The 21,235-nt window shown below is 39.5% G+C and overlaps 1 protein-coding gene and 1 non-coding gene across 4 annotated transcripts in view; both read left to right on the top strand.

The window, feature by feature from the left end:
- STAG1 (stromal antigen 1) overlaps positions 1 to 21,235 on the top strand; it is a 418,468-nt gene that overhangs the window by 309,983 nt on the left and 87,250 nt on the right. For all 3 annotated transcript variants that reach the window (XM_030934393.1, XM_030934385.1, XM_010364825.2), the window contains one exon: positions 9,135 to 9,238. In XM_030934393.1, coding sequence (XP_030790253.1) covers positions 9,135 to 9,238 — 104 coding nt within the window. The remainder of the gene's footprint in view (positions 1 to 9,134; positions 9,239 to 21,235) is intronic.
- LOC115900831 lies at positions 13,600 to 13,706 on the top strand. The gene has a single exon (XR_004060482.1). It is a non-coding gene; the product is annotated as a U6 spliceosomal RNA (small nuclear RNA).

Genomic DNA, 21,235 nt, shown 5'->3' with positions numbered 1-21,235 from the left:
ATAAAAAGGTCGTGTTCTAAAAGCTTATATGCATATTAGCTTGTTAGAACTAGAAATGCTTTTTCCTTTGTATGGTTAGGTTTTCAAACTAGCCCACAGTAGTACTTTAAAGGACTGGTAACTCATTTAATTCATACAACAGCCTTAGAAGGTGAGTGATGCCTTGATGTAAGGCCCACAGTAGATTGAACATGATCTTCAGAATCAAAAGAAAATTTTTGTGTGTGTGATTGAGTCTTGCTCTGTCGCCCAGGCTGGAGTGCAGTGGCACATTCTCGGCTCAGTGCAACCTCTGCCTCCCAGATTCATGCGATTCTTCTCCCTCAGGCTCCTGAGTAGCTGGGACTGCAGGCACATGCCACCACGCCCAGCTAATTTTTGTACTTTTATTAGAGACAGGATTTCACCATGTTGACCAGGTTGGTCTTGAACTCCTGACCTCAGGTGATCCTCCCACCTTGGCCTACCATAGTGCTTGAATTACAGGCGTGAGCCACCGCGTCTGGCCAGAATCTAAAGAAATATTAATTCAGATTTTTAACTCTGTCTCTTGTTACTTATATCCTCAAATTTTCTGATCCTTAGTTTGCCTTTTTCTATAACAGAGATTATTTCCTTGTGTACCTTATATAGCTGTGAAGATTAAGAAAGATAATGTTCTATTGAGTCCCTTTTCTGCTTCTTGTACCCTTCTGTGTGGTTCATCCTTTTGAAATATTACAAGAGCATAATGAGCCATCCTCTGCAGTAGACTGCCCATACAGATTACTGGGAGAATGAGCATCCCCCAGTGTTCCTTCCAAGCAGTGATACTAATTTGTATTATCTATTCTGGCTTTGACATAATTCAGTGAGAGAAACAAGTTTGTGTTAAACCTAGATACACACTGGTAAACTGGCCCAAAATGCCTCTTCTAAACTAAAAACATTTTTCTTATTTACTATGTATGATACAAATTCTTCCCAGACTTTTCTCAGACCTTTCAAGGAAGAGCTTATTATGCTATATTTGTCTCTAGCTGTAATTGTTATTTACTTTATTTGCACATGGTTTTTCACTCCATGTATCCTTAGTAAGAAAGTGGCCCTAGACCAGGCATGATGACTCATGCCAGTAATCCCAGCACTTTGGGAGGCTGAGGTAGGTGGATCACCTGAAGTCAGGAGTTTAAGACCAGCCTGGCCAACATGGTAAAACCCCGTCTCTACTAAAAATACAAAAATTAGCTAGGTTTGGTGGCGGGCGCTTGTAATCCCATCTACTTGAGAGGCTGAGGCAGGAGGATCACTTAAACCCTAGAGGCAGAGATTGCAGTGAGCTGAGATCTCGCTGCTTCACTCCACCCTGGGCAACAGAGTGAGACTTCATCTCAAAAAAAAAAGAAGAAGATGGTCCTGTTGTTAAGTTGACAGGGCCCTCTGCTCACTAGGTGAAACTGTCCAATGTATTTTGAATTCCCTTCACTTTTGTGATCACAGGACCATGAACATACGCTCTGTTGCCCAGGTTGGAGTGCAGTGATGTGATTCTCGGCTCACTGCAACTTCTGCCTCCTCAGCTTAAGCATCCCTCTGACCTCAGCCTCCCAAGTAGCTGGAACTACAGGCGTGCACCACCATGCCTTATTTTTTGTATTTTCATTAGAGATGGGGTTTTGCCATGTTGCCTAAGCTGGTCTCAAACTCCTGGGCTCAAGCAGTCCTCCTGCCTCAGCCTCCCAAAGTGCTGAGATTACAGGCGTGAGCCACCACTACTCCCCAGCTTACACATTCTGTTTCTAACTAACCTTAATATTCTCCCTGATAAAAATCAATTTCCCTCTAATGTCTACTGCCTTAACACTTGAGTAAAGGGCCTCAGGTTAGTATTCACTGGTAGGTTCCATTCATTTTCCTTACCTTGTTTGTAGTCATAAAATTGCCAGAATAAGGTAGAGCTTCTCATTCCTTATTCCAACTCATTTTCTGTATATCACCCCATGTTCTATAAGGTTATTTCCAAGGAGAAGGAAGGCAAATAATATAAATTAAGGGCCAGGTGCGGTGGTTCACGCCTATAATCCCAGCACTTTGGGAGGCTAAGGTGGGTGGATCACAAGGTCAGGAGATCAAGACCATCCTGGCTAACATGGTGAAACCCCGTCTTTACTAAAAATACAAAAAATTAGCTGGGCCTGGTGGCGGTTGCCGGTAGTCCCAGCTACTCTGGAGGCTGAGGCAGGAGAATGGCGTGAACCCGGTTGATGAAGCTTGCAGTGAGCCAAGATCGTGCCACTGCACTCCAGCCTGGGCAACAGAGTGAGACTCGGTCTCCAAAAATAAATAAATATATATATAAAAAGAAGAGACAAGATAGTATGCTTTGGTATTGTTAACTTTCTTTCATGTTAATAAGATGTATAAGTCAGTAAATAATAATTACTAAGTCTTTTAGTCATGAAGGTGCTCTAGGTGCATTTTACTTGTTAAAATATATACTATTAGGTGTTTCATTGTGGTTTAAATTCTGTTTACAGTGGGTTTTTTAAACTTCCGGTCAAAAGGTTGGTTTGGCTCGGCTTGGGTTTGGTTGGTTGGTCTTAGGTAGAAAAGTAACTTACCAGATGGGAACAGTTTTAAAAGTCAACCACAGTTTTACTGATTGAATCTAGGTAGGCAGAGTCTAGGAAATTAGGCATAACAGTTGCAAAACTTTATCTACATAATGGCTTGATTTTTTTAATACATTTTATCTGTAGGCATGTTGTACCACATGCATACCACATATAAGCTCTGGCATGGAGTGGCATCTAAGTTAATTTTCTGTGCTAGTATTTTGCTGTATTTTATAACAAAATGCTACCAGTAACTTTTTTTTAAAGTAATTTTTTAGATAGGTGGAATGTGTTAGAATTCCAGTGGAGAAGGCTCTAGTTGGCAGTTGAAGATGTAGGACTAAATTTTGGGAAAATAGACACACTGTGACAGACTACCAACATCAGTTTAAATCACAGTGGCCTTAAGACTGTCTTACAGTGTTTTTATGGGTGGGGGTGTGTGTGGGAGTGTTTTACAGAAAAATCAAGTTGCTGAATAAATTTTTAGTATAATGTGAGGATCTGGTTCTTGTCAACAGCTCTGCCACCAGGTAACAAGATCATAACCAAATCATGTAACTTCTGGATCTCAGCTTCTTAAACTGTAAAATGAGAAACTTTTTTTATTTTTTTATGGTTTTTTTTTCTTTTTTTTTTGAGACTGAGTCTTGCTTTCCCACCCAGGCTGTAGTGCAGTGGCGGATCTCAGCTCACTGCAACCTCCACCTCCTAGGTTCAAGCGATTCTCGTGTGTCAGCCTCTCTAGTAGCTGGGATTACAGGCGCCCACCACCACGCCTGGCTAATTTTTGTATTTTTAGTAGACATGGGTTTCACCATGTTGGCCAGGCTGGTCACGAACTACTGACCTCAAGTGATCTGCCTGCCTCGGCCTCCCAAAGTGCTGGGATTACAGGCATGAGCCACCACACCCGGCTGAGAAACTTTAACTAGATAATCTTCTTTGGTCATTTCTAGTATTAAAATTCTGTAATCCAGTCGATGAATGAAATAGCTATAAATAATAAGATTCTTAAAAGCAGGAATTATTAATTCATTAATAATTTAAAAATATTTATTGACTATATGAGTCAAATATGATGCTAAGTGCCGAGCGTATAGTGTTACACTAGATAAGCTCACTGCCAATATGGAACTTACATTCTCCTGGGAAAGGCAGACCAAAATTGAGTAAATATTCAAAATAATTTCAAGAGTTAGTTATTAGCTTTGGTGGATAATTATAGGGAATCTATCTTTAGATTGAATCCTGATGGAAGACCTTCCTGAGCAGGCCACCTGTGAGCCAAGAAACTAAATGATAAGGCAGCCAGGCACGGTGGCTCATGCCTTTAATCCTAGCACTTTGGGCAGCCAAGGCCGGCAGATCACTTGCGGTTAGGAATTCGAGACCAGCCTGGCCAGCATGGTGAAACCCTATTTCTACTAAAAATCCAAAAAATTAGCTGGGTGTGGTGGCACACGCCTTGTCATCCCAGCTACTCAGGAGACTGAGGCAGGAGAATCACAGGAACCCGGCAGGCAAGATCGTGCCACTGCACTCCAGCCTGGACAACAGAGCGAGACTCCATCTCAAAAAAAAAAAAGAAAAGAAAAGAAAAGAAACTAAACGATAAGGGACCAGACAGGGAAAGTGTCATAAAAGAGCTATCTACATAGAGGAAATAACAATTTCAAAGTATCTGAAACATGAATGATGTTATGTTCTAGGAGATGCAATAGCTGGAACATAATGAACCAATGATACAAGATGTAATAGAAGCAGAAGTCAGATGATATAGAGCATTTTAGTTTATAAGTGAATTTATCTCATCCTAAATGTAATAAGGTGCTTTTGAAGATTTTAAACAGGGGAATAATGTGATCCAATTCATATTTTAAGAAAAATGCCTTTCATAGACGTTGTTTGGAAGAATACATAATCATTGCAGTGGTCTCTGTGAGGAATGATGGTAAAAATATAAAAGAAGGAGATGACTTATAAAGAGGGAAAGAGCCCATGGCTGAGTTAAAGATTCGATAGGAGATGAAAGCAGGAAGAGCGAGAAAGAATGAGAGTTCTACCTAACTATAAAAAGGATAAGAGATAATTATAACCTTTGCAAGCCCAGTAAAGAGGATGTTCAAGAGAGCCATAGTTCATAATATATATTGCAGAGGAGAAAAAAAGGCTACACAAATCATTTTGTGATGATTTAGGTCATTGGTGATTTTAAAGCATGATTCAATGATACTATATATATTCAATGATACTAAAAGAGAGAAGCCACAGTTCAAGGTGATAAGACTAAAATCAATAGTGAGGAAATGGAGATGCTGTGTTGTAGAAAGTTATATAGTTATATGTTGTGTTAGAAAGTTGAAATGACAGTTTGTACCGTGAACAGCTACCCATTTGTTTCAATCAGTGTAACTGTTTGGCTCTTGTCCGTGGCTAAAGACTTATTTGCTTTCAATTTTATTACGTGGTTTTGCTGTCATATCCCAAAAGGAATTTCAATTAAATTTCAACTGCTTTTCAGTTTACCTTATCTCCCCGTTCAGAGAAAGTTTCTAAATGGATGGCTTCAAATGATAAAGTAACAAAATTGATGGAATTGAACAGTGTGCAACATTGAGTTATACTTCAACTCTACTGTGGATTTTACTCCCACGATAATGGGAGAATGTTTCTATTCTTGAGATAAGTTGTTCTGTCCTGCCTCACTTTCCATAAGACTATATTTTCTTCCTAAATAACAGACAATGCATTTAGTTCATAGGCAGCCTTGTACTTCCTTTAGCTGCAACCAAATGTGAAAAGGTAGGAATTTCTGAAATCATAAAAATAGAACTTTAGTTGTTATTGAGCAAAAAGCTTTTTTTGTATTACTAGGCATTTGGGTACAGATGGACAAGCCGATGTTTCATTTGTTTTTCCTAAGATAAGCTAAAGTTCATGTGTTTTTTTTTTTTTTTTAAAGACAATTGTTAAAACGCGGAATTAAGATGTACATACATATTTTTATAGGATAATTTTGGTACAGAATAAAGAACAAGATGTCGTTGTATCTTTTTTGCCTTTTCCTTGATTTTGCTCCAACTTAGTTTAAAATAATCAATGTAAACTTTTAAACCTTTGTGAGTTAATTGAATTCTTAAAAAATTTATACCTCGTTCTGTGTCTATAATACCTGCATCTACTGGTCTTCAATATAAATAAGTATACAGAAGGAAGGAGAAAGACAGAACTAAACTATTCGAATTATCAAAATCTGAGTTTAAGGCTGGGCACAGTGTCTCACACCTGTAGTCTGGCACTTTGGGAGGCCGAGGTGGGTGGATCACCTGAGGTCAGGAGTTCGAGACCAGCCACGCCAACATGGTGAAACCCTGTCTCTACTAAAAATACAAAAATTTAGCTGGGTGTGGTGGCACATGCCTGTAATCCCAGCTACTTGGGAAGCTGAGGCAGGAGAATTGCTTAAACCCAGGAGGTAAGAGGTTGCAGTAAGCCAAGATCACGCCACTGCGCTCCAGCCTGGGTGACAGAGTGAGACTCCACCTCCAAAAACAACAACAACAAAAAAAATTCCTGCGTTTAAAAATATATAAGAATGAGGACAGGTGTGGTGACTCATGCTTGGAATCTCAGCACTGTGGGAGGCTGAGGCCGGTGGATCACTTGAGGTCAAGAGTTTGAGACCAGCCTGGCCATCATGGTAAAATCTCGACTCTCCTAAAAATACAAAAATTAGCCAGGTGTAGTGGCACACCTGTAATCCCAGCTACTCAGGAGGCTAAAGCAGGAGAATCATTTGAACCTGGGAGGCAGAGGTTGCCGTGAGCTGAGATCATGCTACTGCCCTCTGGCCTGGGCGACAGAGCAAGATTGTCTCAAAAAAACAGGCTGGGCGCAGTGCCTCACACCTGTAATCCCAGTGCTTTGGTAGGTCAAGACGGGTGAATCACAAGGTCAGGGGTTCAAGATCAGCCTGGCCAAGATGATGAAACCCCATCTCTACTAAAACTATAAAAATCAGCCAGGCACGGTGGCAGCCGCCTGTAATCCCAGCTACTCGAGGCTGAGGCAGGAGAATCGCTTGAACCTAGGTGGCAGAGGTTGCAGTGAGCCAAGATCGCCCCACTGCATTCCAGCCTGGGTGACAGAGTGAAATTCCGTCTCAAAAAAAAAAAAAATAAAAATTTTAAAAATGGATTCATAAAAGTATAGAGTCTATGTGAAGGAAACTATAGTTTTAATTAAATGACTTAAGATCTCAAAAGTGAAAAGCTATATTGTATTTTGAGCTGAAAAGGTGTTTTTTTGTTTGTTTGTTTGTTTTTTTTTTTTTTTTTTTATGGTACTAGTCATAATTCCAGTGGGTTTGAGAGAGTTCTGGGAGGTATGGTGAATAGGAACTAACTAAGCAAAATGATTTCAAAATTTATATAGAATTTTAAATTTATGTTGAAAAGGCAGTATAGCATAGTGCTTAAGAGAACTGACTCTGGAGTCAAACTACCTGAGTTCATATATTAGCTCTACTACTAACTAAGTGCATCTCTCTGTGGCTCATTCTCCTGTCTGTAAAGTGAGAATATTAGTTCCTATATCTTGGAAATGTTTTGCGGATAAAACAAGTTATTAAATATAAGCCACTTATGACAGTGCTTTAGACATAGAAAATTCTTAATAAAGTAATTTCTATTAGCATTATAGAAATTACACAAAATTTTAGAAAAAGGGCTAGATAGGGGAAACTTGCTTATATATTCAAGTTGGTTGAATTAAGTTACATATTAAGTTATAACAAATTACTCCATAGGTCGAGTATAATCAAAGCAGTAAAGTATTGTCATAGAAATATACAAATAGATTAGTGAAACTAAAGAATCCAAAAATACCTGAACCATGTTTAAAAATGACATTTAAATTAAAAAGGGAAATCTGGTTTAACAGTGGTGGAGACAACTGGCTATTTGCTGGGAATCAACAGGCCCACCTACTATCGTCAGAAATAAATGCCAAATAGGTTAAAAATACCAAAGCAAGAGAGACGGGAAAAGTGAAAGGAAGGAAGAGCAAAAGAGCAAGCGAGCACATGAGACAGCAAAAGACGAAATAAATTAGAAGAAAATGAAGAACATATTAGTGTAACCTCCAGGACAGAAAGATCTTTGAAGGCAGTACAAGAAACCTGGAAGCCATAAAACAAAAGGAGACAGATGTGACTTTTTAAAAATTAATAATTTCTGGCCGGGCGCAATGGCTCAAGCCTGTAATCCCAGCACTTTGGGAGGCTGAGACGGGCGGATCACGAGGTCAGGAGATCGAGACCATCCTGGCTAACAGCGTGAAACCCCCGTCTCTACTAAGAAAATACAAAAAACTAGCCGGGCATGGTGGCGGGCACCTGTAGCCCCAGCTACTCGGGAGGCTGAGGCAGGAGAATGGCATAAACCCGGGAGGCGGAGGTTTCAGTGAGCTGAGATCCGGCCACCGCACTCCAGCCTAGGCGACAGTGAGACACCGTCTCAAAATAAATAAATAAATAAATAACAGTTTCTGTCTGACAAAGGATACCATAAAGTGTCTGATAACAAATGACAAACCGGGAGAAAATACTTGCATCATTCAAAAGGTTAAAAAGTACTACCCCTACCATACAAGAGTTCTCAAATTGATAAGAAAGGTGAATAGTAGCACAAAAACGGGTGAAGAATAAACATAGACAAATCTTAGGGAAAAATAGAAAATATATTCCACTTAACTAATTAGTAGATAGGAAGGAGCAAAATGATAACCAAATACCCCTTTTCAACAACTGGACTGGAAAAAATTAAAATGGTTTATTAACATCTAGTGTTCACAGGGATATAAGGAACCAAACATTCATAACATTGCAGTTGGGGATACACATTATAATAAATAATCTTATGATTTCTCAGTATCAAGATCTTGCCATTTGAATCCATTATTCTTTGGAGAATTATTGTACAGAAATAAATGTATCAGTTGCATAAATATATGTCTATTAATGATGTTTATTGAACCATTGTTCAGTGTCAAAAATCAGGAAATTATTTGAATGACCATAAGTAGAAGGCTGACTAAATTATGGTACATACATTAGATAGTAATTTATTAAGATTATTATATGTGTATATTGACTTGAAAAATATTAACTGTTAAGTTTTTAAAAACATACCGCATAGCCTTTTTTATTAAAAAAAAGTCCTATTATATGAGTTTTGAAATTATGTAGAAGGAAACACAGTAAAATTTTAGAATTGCCTAACTCAGAAAGGTAGCATTAGAAGAGACCAGAGTTTATCCTCTTATTCTTTACTTTGTATCTCTTTCCTGTTTGACTTATGACAGCAAGCACATAATTACTTAAAAAAAAAAAAAAAAAAGAAATAGCAAAGTACAGAGCTTTAGTCTTTAAAATAAGCAGTAATAGAATGTTTTCATTTTTTTTATAATGTGTTTGTTTTTAATACATGGTTATTGTAAAACTGTCTACTCATGCTCATGTATTTTGTTTTACTTTAGCAATGTCTGATCGTCAAGAGAGTGCTCTTATAGAACTAATGGTTTGTACAATTCGTCAAGCTGCTGAGGCACATCCTCCAGTGGGAAGGGGTACTGGCAAGAGAGTAAGTTAAATTAGTGAGAAATCTACTAAAAGGTTTTTAATGCAATTAACTGTCTTAAATATTTGGAAATTTTACTGATATTTGTATCCCTAAAAACATGGTATTTTTATAAATGATGGACTATGGTGCTTCGTCTTTATATCCTATCTGCTATACTCAGTTTCCAAAAATAGAATCTTTCCTTCATGCTCCTGTAGCACCTATACCTGCTTCTATTATTGTACTTATATGGTATTTTAAGGATTTTTATATCCATTAAAAAAAAAAAAAAAAGTACCTAAAGGCTGTGGAAGCAAAATGCCTAGTTTGCAAGTTCTTCTATTTAGCAGCTACATAATCTTGAGATAGATTAATGATTTTTGTATGTCTTAGTTTCCTTATCTGTAATATGGGACTAATAATAGAGGTATTTATATTAGAGTTTAGTTGAGATAATCATAGATGAAGAGACTCCTGGCTCTGTTGGTTTGAAGAGATAGGCAAATCTGTCCGCAAAAAGCAAGTATAAAAAAACTGGAATATATTGTCAAAAACATTACATCAGGGCTCTGGAAATTCACCAAAGATTAAAACACACACACACACACACACACACACACATTGGGAAATATTTTTTCCTGAAAAACTGATAGAGCTTCAGATAAAAGCAGTGGAAGTCTGTGGCCTTCTTGTCAATACACATGTACCCCCATGCTTGGTCAGTAAGATCTGTAGTTTGTTACCAGAGTGGCACTGGGTGCAAAAACCCTAAGCTTTCCTGTCAGAGAGAATGGATTCAACATGGACAAGTAATAAAAGCCCACAGCTTTTGTTAATTAGAAGTAGTGAACTTGGTGGAAACAAACAGGAAAAACCTACAGCTTCAATAATGTGGGGTTGTGGTAAGAGTACTGGACCAGCCGAAAATTTAACTGCCAAATCTTAGAAATGAGAATGCTATAAAAGGATTAGCTGTGCTCTCCATACATCCCTGGCTGACTAGGAAACATAGAGACATTAATGGAAAGTAAAAGTCAAGCAAAATCTAAGAACTGGGTGAACTTTGAACATGCTCCCTAACCAACAACAGATCATTTCTCAGAGGGGTGGAAGCCTGATGGAAGCCACAAATATTGCAATATTTGAACACAACCTCTGCCCAAATGATTGGTTGACTACTAATTTATTCAAACACAACTAGGACTCCTAGGAAGACAGGCTAAAAAACAAAAGTAAGAATAAAAATTCATAGGTCGGGCGCGGTGGCTCAAGCCTATAATCCCAGCACTTTGGGAGGCCGAGACGGGTGGATCGCTGAGGTCAGGAGATCAAGACCAACCTAGCTAACACGGCAAAATCCCGTCTCTACTAAAAAATACAAAAAAAAAAAACTAGCCGGGCAAGTTGGCGGGCGCCTGTAGTCCCAGCTACTCGGGAGGCTGAGGCAGGAGAATGGCGTAAACCCGGGAGGCGGAGCTTGCAGTGAGGTGAGATCCGGCCACTGCACTCCAGCCTGGGCGACAGAGCGAGACTCTGTCTCAAAAAATAAAATAAAATAAAAATTCTGAGCAGAGATAGCAGAAGTAACTCACTATGGAGGAAACAGATTATTCAGTTTACGTTAAAGATTCCCTTTAAAAAACTGGAAACTTTTATAATTACAAAAAATTAAAATCTATAGTTAAAAATTGAAATCCGCCAGATTCGGTGACTCATGCCTGTAATCCCAGCACTTATGAGGCCGAGGTGGGGGATCACTTGAAGTCAGGAGTTCAAGACCAGCGTGGCCAACATGATGAAACCCCATCTCTACTAAAAATACAAAAATGAGCTGGGCAGGGTGGCAAGGGCCTGTAGTCCCAGTTACTCTGGAGGCTGAAGTAGGAGAATCACTTGAACCCGGAGGCAGAGGTTGCAGGGAGCCGAGATCATGCCACTGCCTTTCAGCCTGGTTGACAGAGCAAGGCTCTGTCTCAAAACAAAACAAAACAAAACCAAAAAAAGCAAAACACAATTAAAATCCTTAGTTACTGTATTATCCAAAAATGTCTACTTTCAAGAAAAACTACAACCAAGCAAAGAAACAGTAAAATGTGACCATACTCAGGGAAAAGAAGCAGACAATAGAAATGGCTTCTCAGTAGGCCTGTATGTTGGATTTAGCAGGCAAAGACTTCAGAGGCCTTTTAATGAATATATTCAAAGAATTACAAGAAAATATGAAAACAAGAAGTAGAGAATCTCATATATATGAAAACCCAATATGGAATTTGGGTTTTCCATATTATGGAAATAATGAAAACCCAAATGGAATTGGGTTTATGAAAACCCAAATGGAATTTCTGGTGAGAAGTACAATGCAAAAATTTAAAATTAACTGAATAAGTTAATTAGCAGATTTAAGATGATGAAAGAAACAATAGAAAAACATGAAGATTAATAGAAATCCATTCTGAAGAACAGAGAAGAAAGAAGATTGAAGAAATATTATCAGAGCCTCAGAAATGTGTGGAACACCATCATGTGCACTGAAGTATGTATAATGGGAGTCCCAGAAGGAAAGGAGAGAGGGATAGAGGCAGAAAAAATACTTGAAGAAATCACTGAAAACCTCCCAAATTTAATGAGAGACAATCTACAGATTCAAGAAGCTTAACAAAACCCAAATAAAACAAACACAAAAGTTCCACATGTAGACACAACATAGTCACGTTGTTGAAAGACAAAGACAAAAAATCTTGAAAGCAACAAGAGATAAACAACTAATGTAGAGAGCAGTAGCAATAGGATTAAGAGTTAGCTTGTCAGAAACAGTGGAGCCCAGAAGACAGTGGAATGACATATTCAATGAAAGTCAACAAAATGGCCAACCACGAATTATAAATTTAATAAGATTGTCTTCCAAAGATGAAGAGTAAAAAACCATTACCAGAGAAACAGAAAGGAGAAATTTGGAGAATGTGTTGCTAGATCTGCCATACCAGAAATACTAGAAGAAGTCCTTCAGCTCGGTGCAGTGGCTCACGCCTGTAATCCCAGCACTTTGGGAGGCTGAGGCGGGTGGATCACAAAGTCAGGAGTTCGAGACCAGCCTGGCCAACATGGTGAAACCCCATCTCTACTAAAAATACAAAAATTAGCGAGGCATGGTGGCACATACCTGTAGTGCCAGCTACTCGGAAGGCTGAGGCAGGAGAATCTCTTGAACCTGGGAAACGGAGGTTGTGGTGAGCCAAGATGGTGCAGCTGCACTCCAGCCTGGGCAACAGAGCGACACTCCGACTCAAAAAAAAAAAAAAAAAGGAGTCCTTCAAGCCATAAGGAATACCATAAGATGATAAAACGAATCCACAAGAAGGAATGAAAAAAGAAGGAATGGGCTGGATGCGGTGGCTCACACCTGTAAACTATCACTTTGGGAGGCCGAGGCAGGTGGATTACTTAAGGTCAGGAGTTCAAGACCAGCCTGGCCAACATGATGAAACCCCATCTCTACTAAAATTACAAAAATTAACTGATCGTGGTAATCCCAGCTACTCAAGAGGCTGAGACAGGAGAATTGCTTGAACCCAGGAGGCAGAAGTTTCAGTGAGCCAAGATCACCCCACTGCACTCTAGCCTGGGTGACAGAGTAAGACTCTGTCTCCAAAAAAAAGGAAGAGTGTAAATCTGAAATGGTAAGTATGTGAGTGGATGTAAAAGGTAAAAGGCTGTGTGTGTGTGTGTGTGTGTGTGTGTGTGTGTGTGTGTGTGTGTGTCTGTTTCCTTCTCTTAATTTCTTTGAAAGAACATGAAATTATTTAAATCAAGCTTGTCTAACCTATGGCCCACAGGCTGCATGTGGCCCAGGACGGCTTTGAATGCAGCCCAACACAAATTTGTAAACTATCTTAAAAGATTATGAGATATTTTTGCTGGTTTTTTTTTTTTTTTTTTTTTTTAAGCTCTTCAGCTGTCGTTAGTGGTAGTGTATTTTATGTGTGGCCCCAGACAATTGTTCTTCCATTGTGGCCCAGGGAAGCCAACAAATTGGATACCCCTATTTAAATCAATAGTTATAGCACTATAGTGTTGAGATTATAACATAAATATATTGACAAGAGTAACACAAAAGGGAAAAAGATATGGAACTATATTGGAGCAAAATTGCTCTGTTTTATTATAATTAATTCAATATCAACCTGAAGTCAGTTATAAGTTAAAAATGTATATTATAATCCCTACAGTAATCCTTCATACTTAAAAATAAAAGCAGAGGAATTATAGTGGTCCTCATCTGTTAGAGACATATGCTGAAATATTTAAGGATGAAATTATATACTGTTTACCCTTGAACAATGCAGGAGTTAGTGGCACTGACCTGCACAGTCAAAACTCCACGTGTGCTCACTTCGGCAGCAGATATACTGAATTTGGAACAATACAGAGAAGATGAGCATGGCCCCTGTGCAAGGATGACATGCAAATTTATGAAACATTTTATGAATCTTAAAACTTTAAAAATTCACATGTAACTTTTGATTCCCCCAGAACTTAACTACTGTAGCCTACTAGTAGCCTAAATGATGAGAAGCCTTAAAGCTGTTAGCACAAACAATGGATTAACACATTTTGTATGTAATATGTGTTATACACTGTATTCTTACAATAAAGTAAGCCAGAGGAGAAAAAAGTTTTTAAGAAAATCATAAGGAAGAGAAAATATATTTACTATTTGTTAACTGGATCAACATAAAAGTCTTCTCTGCAGAGGCAGAAGAGATGGAGATGGAAGGAGAGGCAGGTACACTCTGTTTACAGAAATACATTGTAATTTCTGTCTTTTTGCTTTTTTCATTTCTCTAACAATGTTTCTGTGTGATACCAATCCTCCTTCCACTATTTGCTTTAATTTCAGTGCCCTCGTAATACAAGGGTCTGCGTCACCAAAGAAGCAAAAGCAGTCTTGAATAATTGGAACTCTTCTGCCAAATTAGCTAATGTTAATTTAGGCACCCCTTCTTCAGCATTTTCTTCCTCATCATCTGGCACCACTTCAGAAGCACTCCATCAAGTCATCCTCTATTAGTTCCTCTGGTGTAGTGTCTTTTTTGTTTTTGAGACAGAGTTTCACTCTTGTCGTCCAGGCTGGAGTGCAGTGGCGTGATCTCAGCTTACGGCAACCTCCGCCTCCCAGGTTCAAGCGATTCTCCTGTCTCAGACTTCCAAGTAACAAGGATTACATGTGCTCGCCACCCGCCCAGCTAATTTTTGTATTTTTAGTAGACACAGGATTTCGCCATGTTGGCCAGGCTGGTCTCTTGAACTCCTGACTTAAGGTCATCCACCCGTCTCGGCCTCCCAAAGTGCCGGGATCACAGGTGTGAGCCACCTCTCCCAGCCTTTTTTTGGAGACAGAGTCTCACTCTGCTACCCGGGCTGGAGTGCAGTGATGCTCTCTGGGCTCACTGCATCCTCTGCCTCATGGTTTCAAGCAATTCTCCTGCCTAAGCCTCTGGAGTAGCTGGGTTTTACAGGCATGTGCCACCATGCCCAGCTAATTTTCTGTGTTTGTAGTAGATACAGGGTTTCACCATGTTGGCCAGGCTGGTCTCGAACTCCTGACCTCAGGTGATTCTCCCACCTTGGCATCCCAAAGTGCTGGGATTACAGACGTGAGCCATCATTCCTGGCTGGTGTCTATTTGCTCTCTAATTTCTCTAAGATCTATATCTTGAAGTCTTTCATTCCCCACATTTTATACTGTAACCATAATCTCTGATGTTTTTGTTGATTGGTTCTGTCATAAGTTCTGTGAAATCATACATAATGTCTGGACACAGTTTTCTCCAACAGGTATTTATTTTTGGGGGGACTTGATGACTTTAGAACAACAATGGCATTTTCAGTGGTATAATTCTTCCAGACTTTCATGATATTCTAGCAGGGTTGTTTTCAATAGTGTTGACAGTCTTTTCCATTGAGTACTATGTTTAATGACTTTTAAGGGTTCTATGAACCCCTGATCTGTAGGCTGATTTAGAGATATTGTGTTTAGGAGCAAGTAGACCATTTTGATGCCTGTGGCGTTGAACTTACTGGATTCTGGTTGGTCAGGGACATTGTCCATTATCAGAAGAACTTTAAAAGGCAATCCCTTACTGGCAAGGTACTTGCTGGCTTCAGGGACAAAGCGTCAGTGGAAACCAGTCCAGAAAAGGGGTTCTTGTTGTCCAGGCCTCCTTGTTACACATTACTGGCCAAAAGGACTGGCAGCTGGTGTTTATCGTTTCCCTTCAAGGCTTTTGAGGGTTAGCAGCTTTACAGATAAGGGCAGTCCTGATCATAAACCCAGCTTCATTTGCACAAATGAGTAGATTAATGTTATTTCTTCTTGCTTTAAAGTGGTGCTCACTTCTCTTCCTTACTAATAAGTGTCCTTTGTGGCATTTTTTTTTTTCCCCAGAGTAGGGCACTTTGATCTGCATTAAAAACCTGTGCAGGCAGATATCCTTTCTCTTGAGCGATTTTCTTAATGGCATCTTGAAGACTGGTCAGCTGCCTCTTGGTCAGCAGAAACTGTTTTTCCTGTTCTCTTAACATTTTTAAAGTGAAACCTCTTTCTAAAATTATCAAACTATCCTTTGCTGGCTTTAAATTCTCCAGCTTTGTAACGTTCACCTTCCGTTTGCTTTAAGTTGTCATTATATGACTTTACTCTTTTTGAATCATATGAGTATAGGTGTGCCTTTTTTGTAGCAATTCTGCGCCCATATATAAGCTGTACTTTTAATGTGAAATAAAAAGGTATTTTGCAAAAGGTACAATGGTTTTTGCACCTGCTAGTATAGCAGTGATGGCTTTACGAAATTTTTTTTTTTTTTACAGTAGTCCTTATACTGGATTCATTTATCTTGAAATGGTGGGCAACTGTAGCTGCAGACATATCAAGCAATTTAATTTTTTTCTTTAGATTTTGTCTTGTAATAACTTTTCTCTGCTTCTTGGGAACACTTCCAGCATCACTAGTAGCACATATGGGTCCCATGATGTTATTCAGGGTTTATGGTATTGCACTAAACATGATAAGTGAGAACCACAAGATCACTTTTGACTGCGATACACAATTCACTGAAGAGACCAACTGTTCATGCGAAGATGATTAGTGTCATGGGACTTTTTTTAGTAAATATTTGGCAATACTTGAGCTCACTGCAGTAGCAACAGTAGATGTGTACAATATTATTGTAGTGGAATGTTTACTATAGTTGATTCTGTACAGTAATGATTAATGCTGTATCTTTTTTTTTCTTTTTTTTCTTTTTTTGAGATGGAGTCTCGCTCTGTTACCCAGGCAGGAGTGCAGTCGTGTGATCTCTGCTCACTTCAACCTCTGCCTCCCGGGTTCAAGCGATTCTCCTGCCTCAGCCTCCCGAGCAGGTGGGATTACATGCGCGTGCCACCACACCCCACTAATTTTTGTATTTTTTTTCTTTTTTTTTTTTTTTTGAGACGGAGTCTCACTCTGTCCTCCAGGCTGGAGTGCAGTGGTGCGATCTCGGCTCACTACAAGTTCCGCCTCTCGAGTTCAGGCCATTCTCCTGCCTCAGCCTCCTGAGTAGCTGGGACTACAGGCGCCGGCCACTGCGCCTGGCTAATTTTTTGTATTGTTAGTAGAGACGGGGTTTCACCGTGTTAGCCAGGATGGTCTCAATCTCCTGACCTCGTGATCCACCCGTCTCGGCCTCCCAAAGTGCTGGAATTACAGGCATAAGTCACTGCACCCAGCCTTTTTTCTTTTTTTTTTAAACACGGAGTCTCACTCTGTCGCCCAGGCTGGAGTGCTGTGGCGTGATCTCGGCTTACTGCAAGCTCCGCCTCCCAGGTTCACACCCTTCTCCTGCCTCGGCCTCCCAAGTAGCTGGGACTACAGGTGCCTGCCACTACACCCGGCTAATTTTTAGTAGAGGCATGTGTTTTTAGTAGAGGCAGGATTTCACTGTGTTAGCCAGGATGGTCTCCATCTCCTGATCTCATGATCTGCCCGCCTCAGCCTCCCAAAGTGCTGGGGTTACAGACGTGAGCCACCATGCTCGGCCTATATTTTTTACTAGAGTTGGGGTTTCATTATGTTGGCCAGACTGCTCTTGAACTCCTGATGTCCAGTGATCTGTCTGTCCCAGCCTCCCAAAGTGCTGGGATTACAGGCGTGAGCCACCACTCCCAGCCATAATACTGTATCTTTATTCACATTGCTGTCATGTGCGAATGGTGCCATGTACAGCCTGTAAGTGTGTGTGTAAGTTTTGATAAATGTTAAGTTCTTACAATAGATTCGTATATATTTTATAGTAGTGAATGTTAAATATCTACATATATTTTATACATCATGATGAATCTAAATTTGCTTTGGTTTTCCAATAGGCTACATGGCTTGTCTGCAAGTTTTTTTTTAATTGTTGCAGATCTCCAAAAAATTTTCCAGTATGTTTATTGAAAAAAATCTGTATATAAATGAACCATGTAGTTCCAAACTGTGTTGTTCAAGGGCAAATGTGCAAGGATATGCCCTAAAATGCCTTGGAAAAAAAAAATACTGCAGGAGAATTAATGAAACAAGAATGACAGGGCTAATGGTTATTGTTCTGCTTTTGAATGTTTCTGAAATTTTCCTTAATAGTCTTTAAATTATGTGCTGTCCCACATTTGACTAGTGATAAGCCCCTTCATACTAATTTCTTGTTCTTTTTACATATCTTCTTCTTTTTTAATTACTTTCTTGCTTTCTTGGGAAACAAGATGCCCCAGGTTCACTTTCTACCTTTACTGCTTGAGTAGTTATCTATTGCAGTGTAACAAATTACTCCAAAGTTAAAGATGTGTGAAATAATAAGCCTTTATTATCTCATACAGTTTCTGTAGATCAGAAATTTTGGAAGAGCTTAACTATTCTTTTTGGCTTAGGGTCTTCCATAGGGTTGCAGTCAAGACGTTAGCCTGGGCTTTAGCATCTGAAGACTTGACTTGGAATTGCAGAATCCACTTCCACAATGGCTTACAAGTTAGTGCTGACCATTGGTAGATCTTAGTGCTTCACCATGTGGGTTTCTCTATAGGACTGTTTGAATGTTTTCATGACATGGCTGCTGACTTTTCCTAGAGTGAATGATCCAAAAGAATAAGGTAGACACTGCCATATCTTTTATAACATAACCTCAAAAATTACACAATATCATTTTCAAAATATCCTATTGGTTATACAAGTCAGCTTTATACATTGTAGGAAGAGGTTGTATAAGGGCATGAATACAAGGAAGGTAGGGATCATTGAGATTTACTTGAATTTTAGATTCCACACTAGCACAAGAATCAGCCATTTCTCCAATGAGCCATGGTTCCTTTTAATACAGAGTAGTATTTAAAGATTAAAATACTGGTACTCAGTTAAAAGGATGTACTTACTGTTAATTGCTTATGATTTCTGCTAGGTACTTTTAGTAGACAGAGTAATAAATGTATATATATGTATATACATTTAAATCATACATTCATTTTGATATTTGACCTAAATTTAGCCTGACAGGGTTTTTACCTCTTCGAATTTATGAGTTTTTCCCCAAATTTATTTTTTTGAAATAGGTAAAACATTTACATAGTTAAAAAGTCAAAAACATGTGAAAAGATGTAGTCAGAGAAGTCTTATTTATATACCTTTCTCTACACCTCATTCTTACTAGTAACCATTTTTATTCGTTTCTGGTTTATTCTTCAGGTGTTTCATTTTGCACAAATAGGTAAAGGCATGTACACATACAGATATATGTATTCATATTTCCCATTCCACCCACTCACCCCCTAATCTTTTTTTTTTTAGCAGTGTATCCTGGAAATCAGTTCATATCTTTATTTGGAGGTCTTCATTTTCTTCTGGCTGTATAGTGTCTATTAGATGGATACACTACTGAAAGTTCACCTATGCACAGTCTTTTGGACTGTTGCTAGTCTTTTGCTACTAGAAATAATGAATAATCAGCGGGACACGGTGGCTCACGCCTGTAATCCCAACACTTTGGGAAGCCGAGGTGGGCAGATCACGAGGTCGGGAGATTGAGACCATCCTGGCCAACATGAAACCCTGTCTCTACTAAAAATACAAAAATTAGCTGGGTATGGTGGTGCGTGCCTGTAATCCCAGCTACTCGGGAGGCTGAGACAGGAGAATCTCTTGAACCAGGGAGTCAGAGGTTGCGGTGAGCTGAGATTGCAGCACTGCACTCCAGCCTGGCAACAGAGCGAGACTCCGTCTCAGAAAAAAAAAAAAAGAAATAATGAATAATCGTATGCATATCTCATTACTTTTATCAGGTGTGTTGGTGAGATAGAATTGGTACTGCTAGGTCAGAGGAAAAATATGTGTACAATTTTGTTAGATTATTGGCAAATTCCTTCTTCATAGGTGTCATTGCCATTTTTGTTATCCCCTCAGAGGTATTTTGAGGACTAGATGAGTTCAAGTATGTAGAGTGTCTAACAAAATGATCACTCAGGCTGGGTGCAGTGGCTCACGCCTGTAATCCTGGCATTTTGGGAGGCCGAGGTGGGCGGATCACTTGCGGTCAGGAGTTAGACCAGCCTGGCCAATATGGGGAAAACCCGTCTCTACCAAAAATACAAAACTTAGCCAGACGTAGTGGTATGCACCTGTAGTCCCAGCTACTTGGGTGGCTAAGGCAGGAGAATCGCTCAAACCCGGGAAGCAAAGCAGAGGTTGCAGTGAGCCAATATCGCACCATTGCAGTCCAGCCTGGGTGTCACAATGAGACTTCGTCTCAAAAATAAATAAATAAATAAAAAGATCGTGCCATCAAAAATAGCGATTTCCCTGAAATCCGTATCCTTAGACGTTTCATACATTGTCAAATAAATTTCAAGACTTTTCAATATCTTGAATACATTCCTAGACATACATGTAGTTCCGTTAATTGCTTTGTGCAGAGCTAAACACAGTGATTGGTAGATCATTCACAGGTGATTATTTTATATGCTTAAAAGATTGAACAAGGCCGGGCGCGGTGGCTCAAGCCTGTAATCCCAGCACTTTGGGAGGCCGAGACGGGCGGATCACGAGGTCAGGAGATCGAGACCATCCTGGCTAACACGGTGAAACCCCGTCTCTACTAAAAAGACAAAAAACTAGCCGGGCGAGGTGGCGGCGCCTGTAGTCCCAGCTACTCGGGAGGCTGAGGCAGGAGAATGGCGTGAACCCGGGAGGCGGAGCTTGCAGTGAGCTGAGATCTGGCCACTGCACTCCAGTCTGGGTGACAGAGCGAGACTCCGTCTCAAAAAAAAAAAAAAAAAAAAAAAAAAAAAAGATTGAACAACAAGGCTGGGCGTGGTGGATCACTTGAGGTTAGGAGTTTGAGACCAGCCTCGTCAACATGGTGAAACTCCATCTCTACAAAAATACAAAAATTAGCCAGGCATAGTGGCACATACCCATGGTCCCATCTACTCAGGAGGCTGACGCAGGAGAATCACTCCAGCCCAGGAGGAAGAGGTTGCAGGGAGCCAAGATCATGCCACTGCACTCCAGCCTGGGTGACAGAGCAAGACTCTGTCTCAAAAATAAAAATTTTTTAAAAAGACTGAACAACAAATAGGCAGTGCTATTACTTCTTGCACATATTCTTAAGCATTGGGGTTCACATTTATAAAGTGGCAGTTTATATTGGAATGTTCCTGTTCTGTAAAACCATTCGACATTATGATGGCAAATCCCTTCAAGATAATAAAATGCAGAATACTTAGGGGAAATTATTATGTTAAACTGAGCTTGCATTTTAATCTTTTATTTTTGGAGTCACCTGTGGTTTCACAAGTTGGATACAGGCTAAAGTGATGAGCATTATCAGCTTAAATTTGTTCCATGAGCACAAACTATACTCTTTTTTGTTGATTGCTGTATAACAGATTTATGAGCTTAGTTACAAGGAGACTCAAATGTAAATGAATCCAGAGATATTATTAGCATATGCTTTA

The sequence above is a fragment of the Rhinopithecus roxellana genome, chromosome 1 (genome assembly GCF_007565055.1).
Source record: "Rhinopithecus roxellana isolate Shanxi Qingling chromosome 1, ASM756505v1, whole genome shotgun sequence".
NCBI classification, from domain to species: Eukaryota; Metazoa; Chordata; class Mammalia; order Primates; family Cercopithecidae; genus Rhinopithecus; species Rhinopithecus roxellana.
The sequence above is the reverse complement of the archived record's forward strand: the minus strand, read 5'-3'. Positions and strand labels throughout refer to the sequence as shown.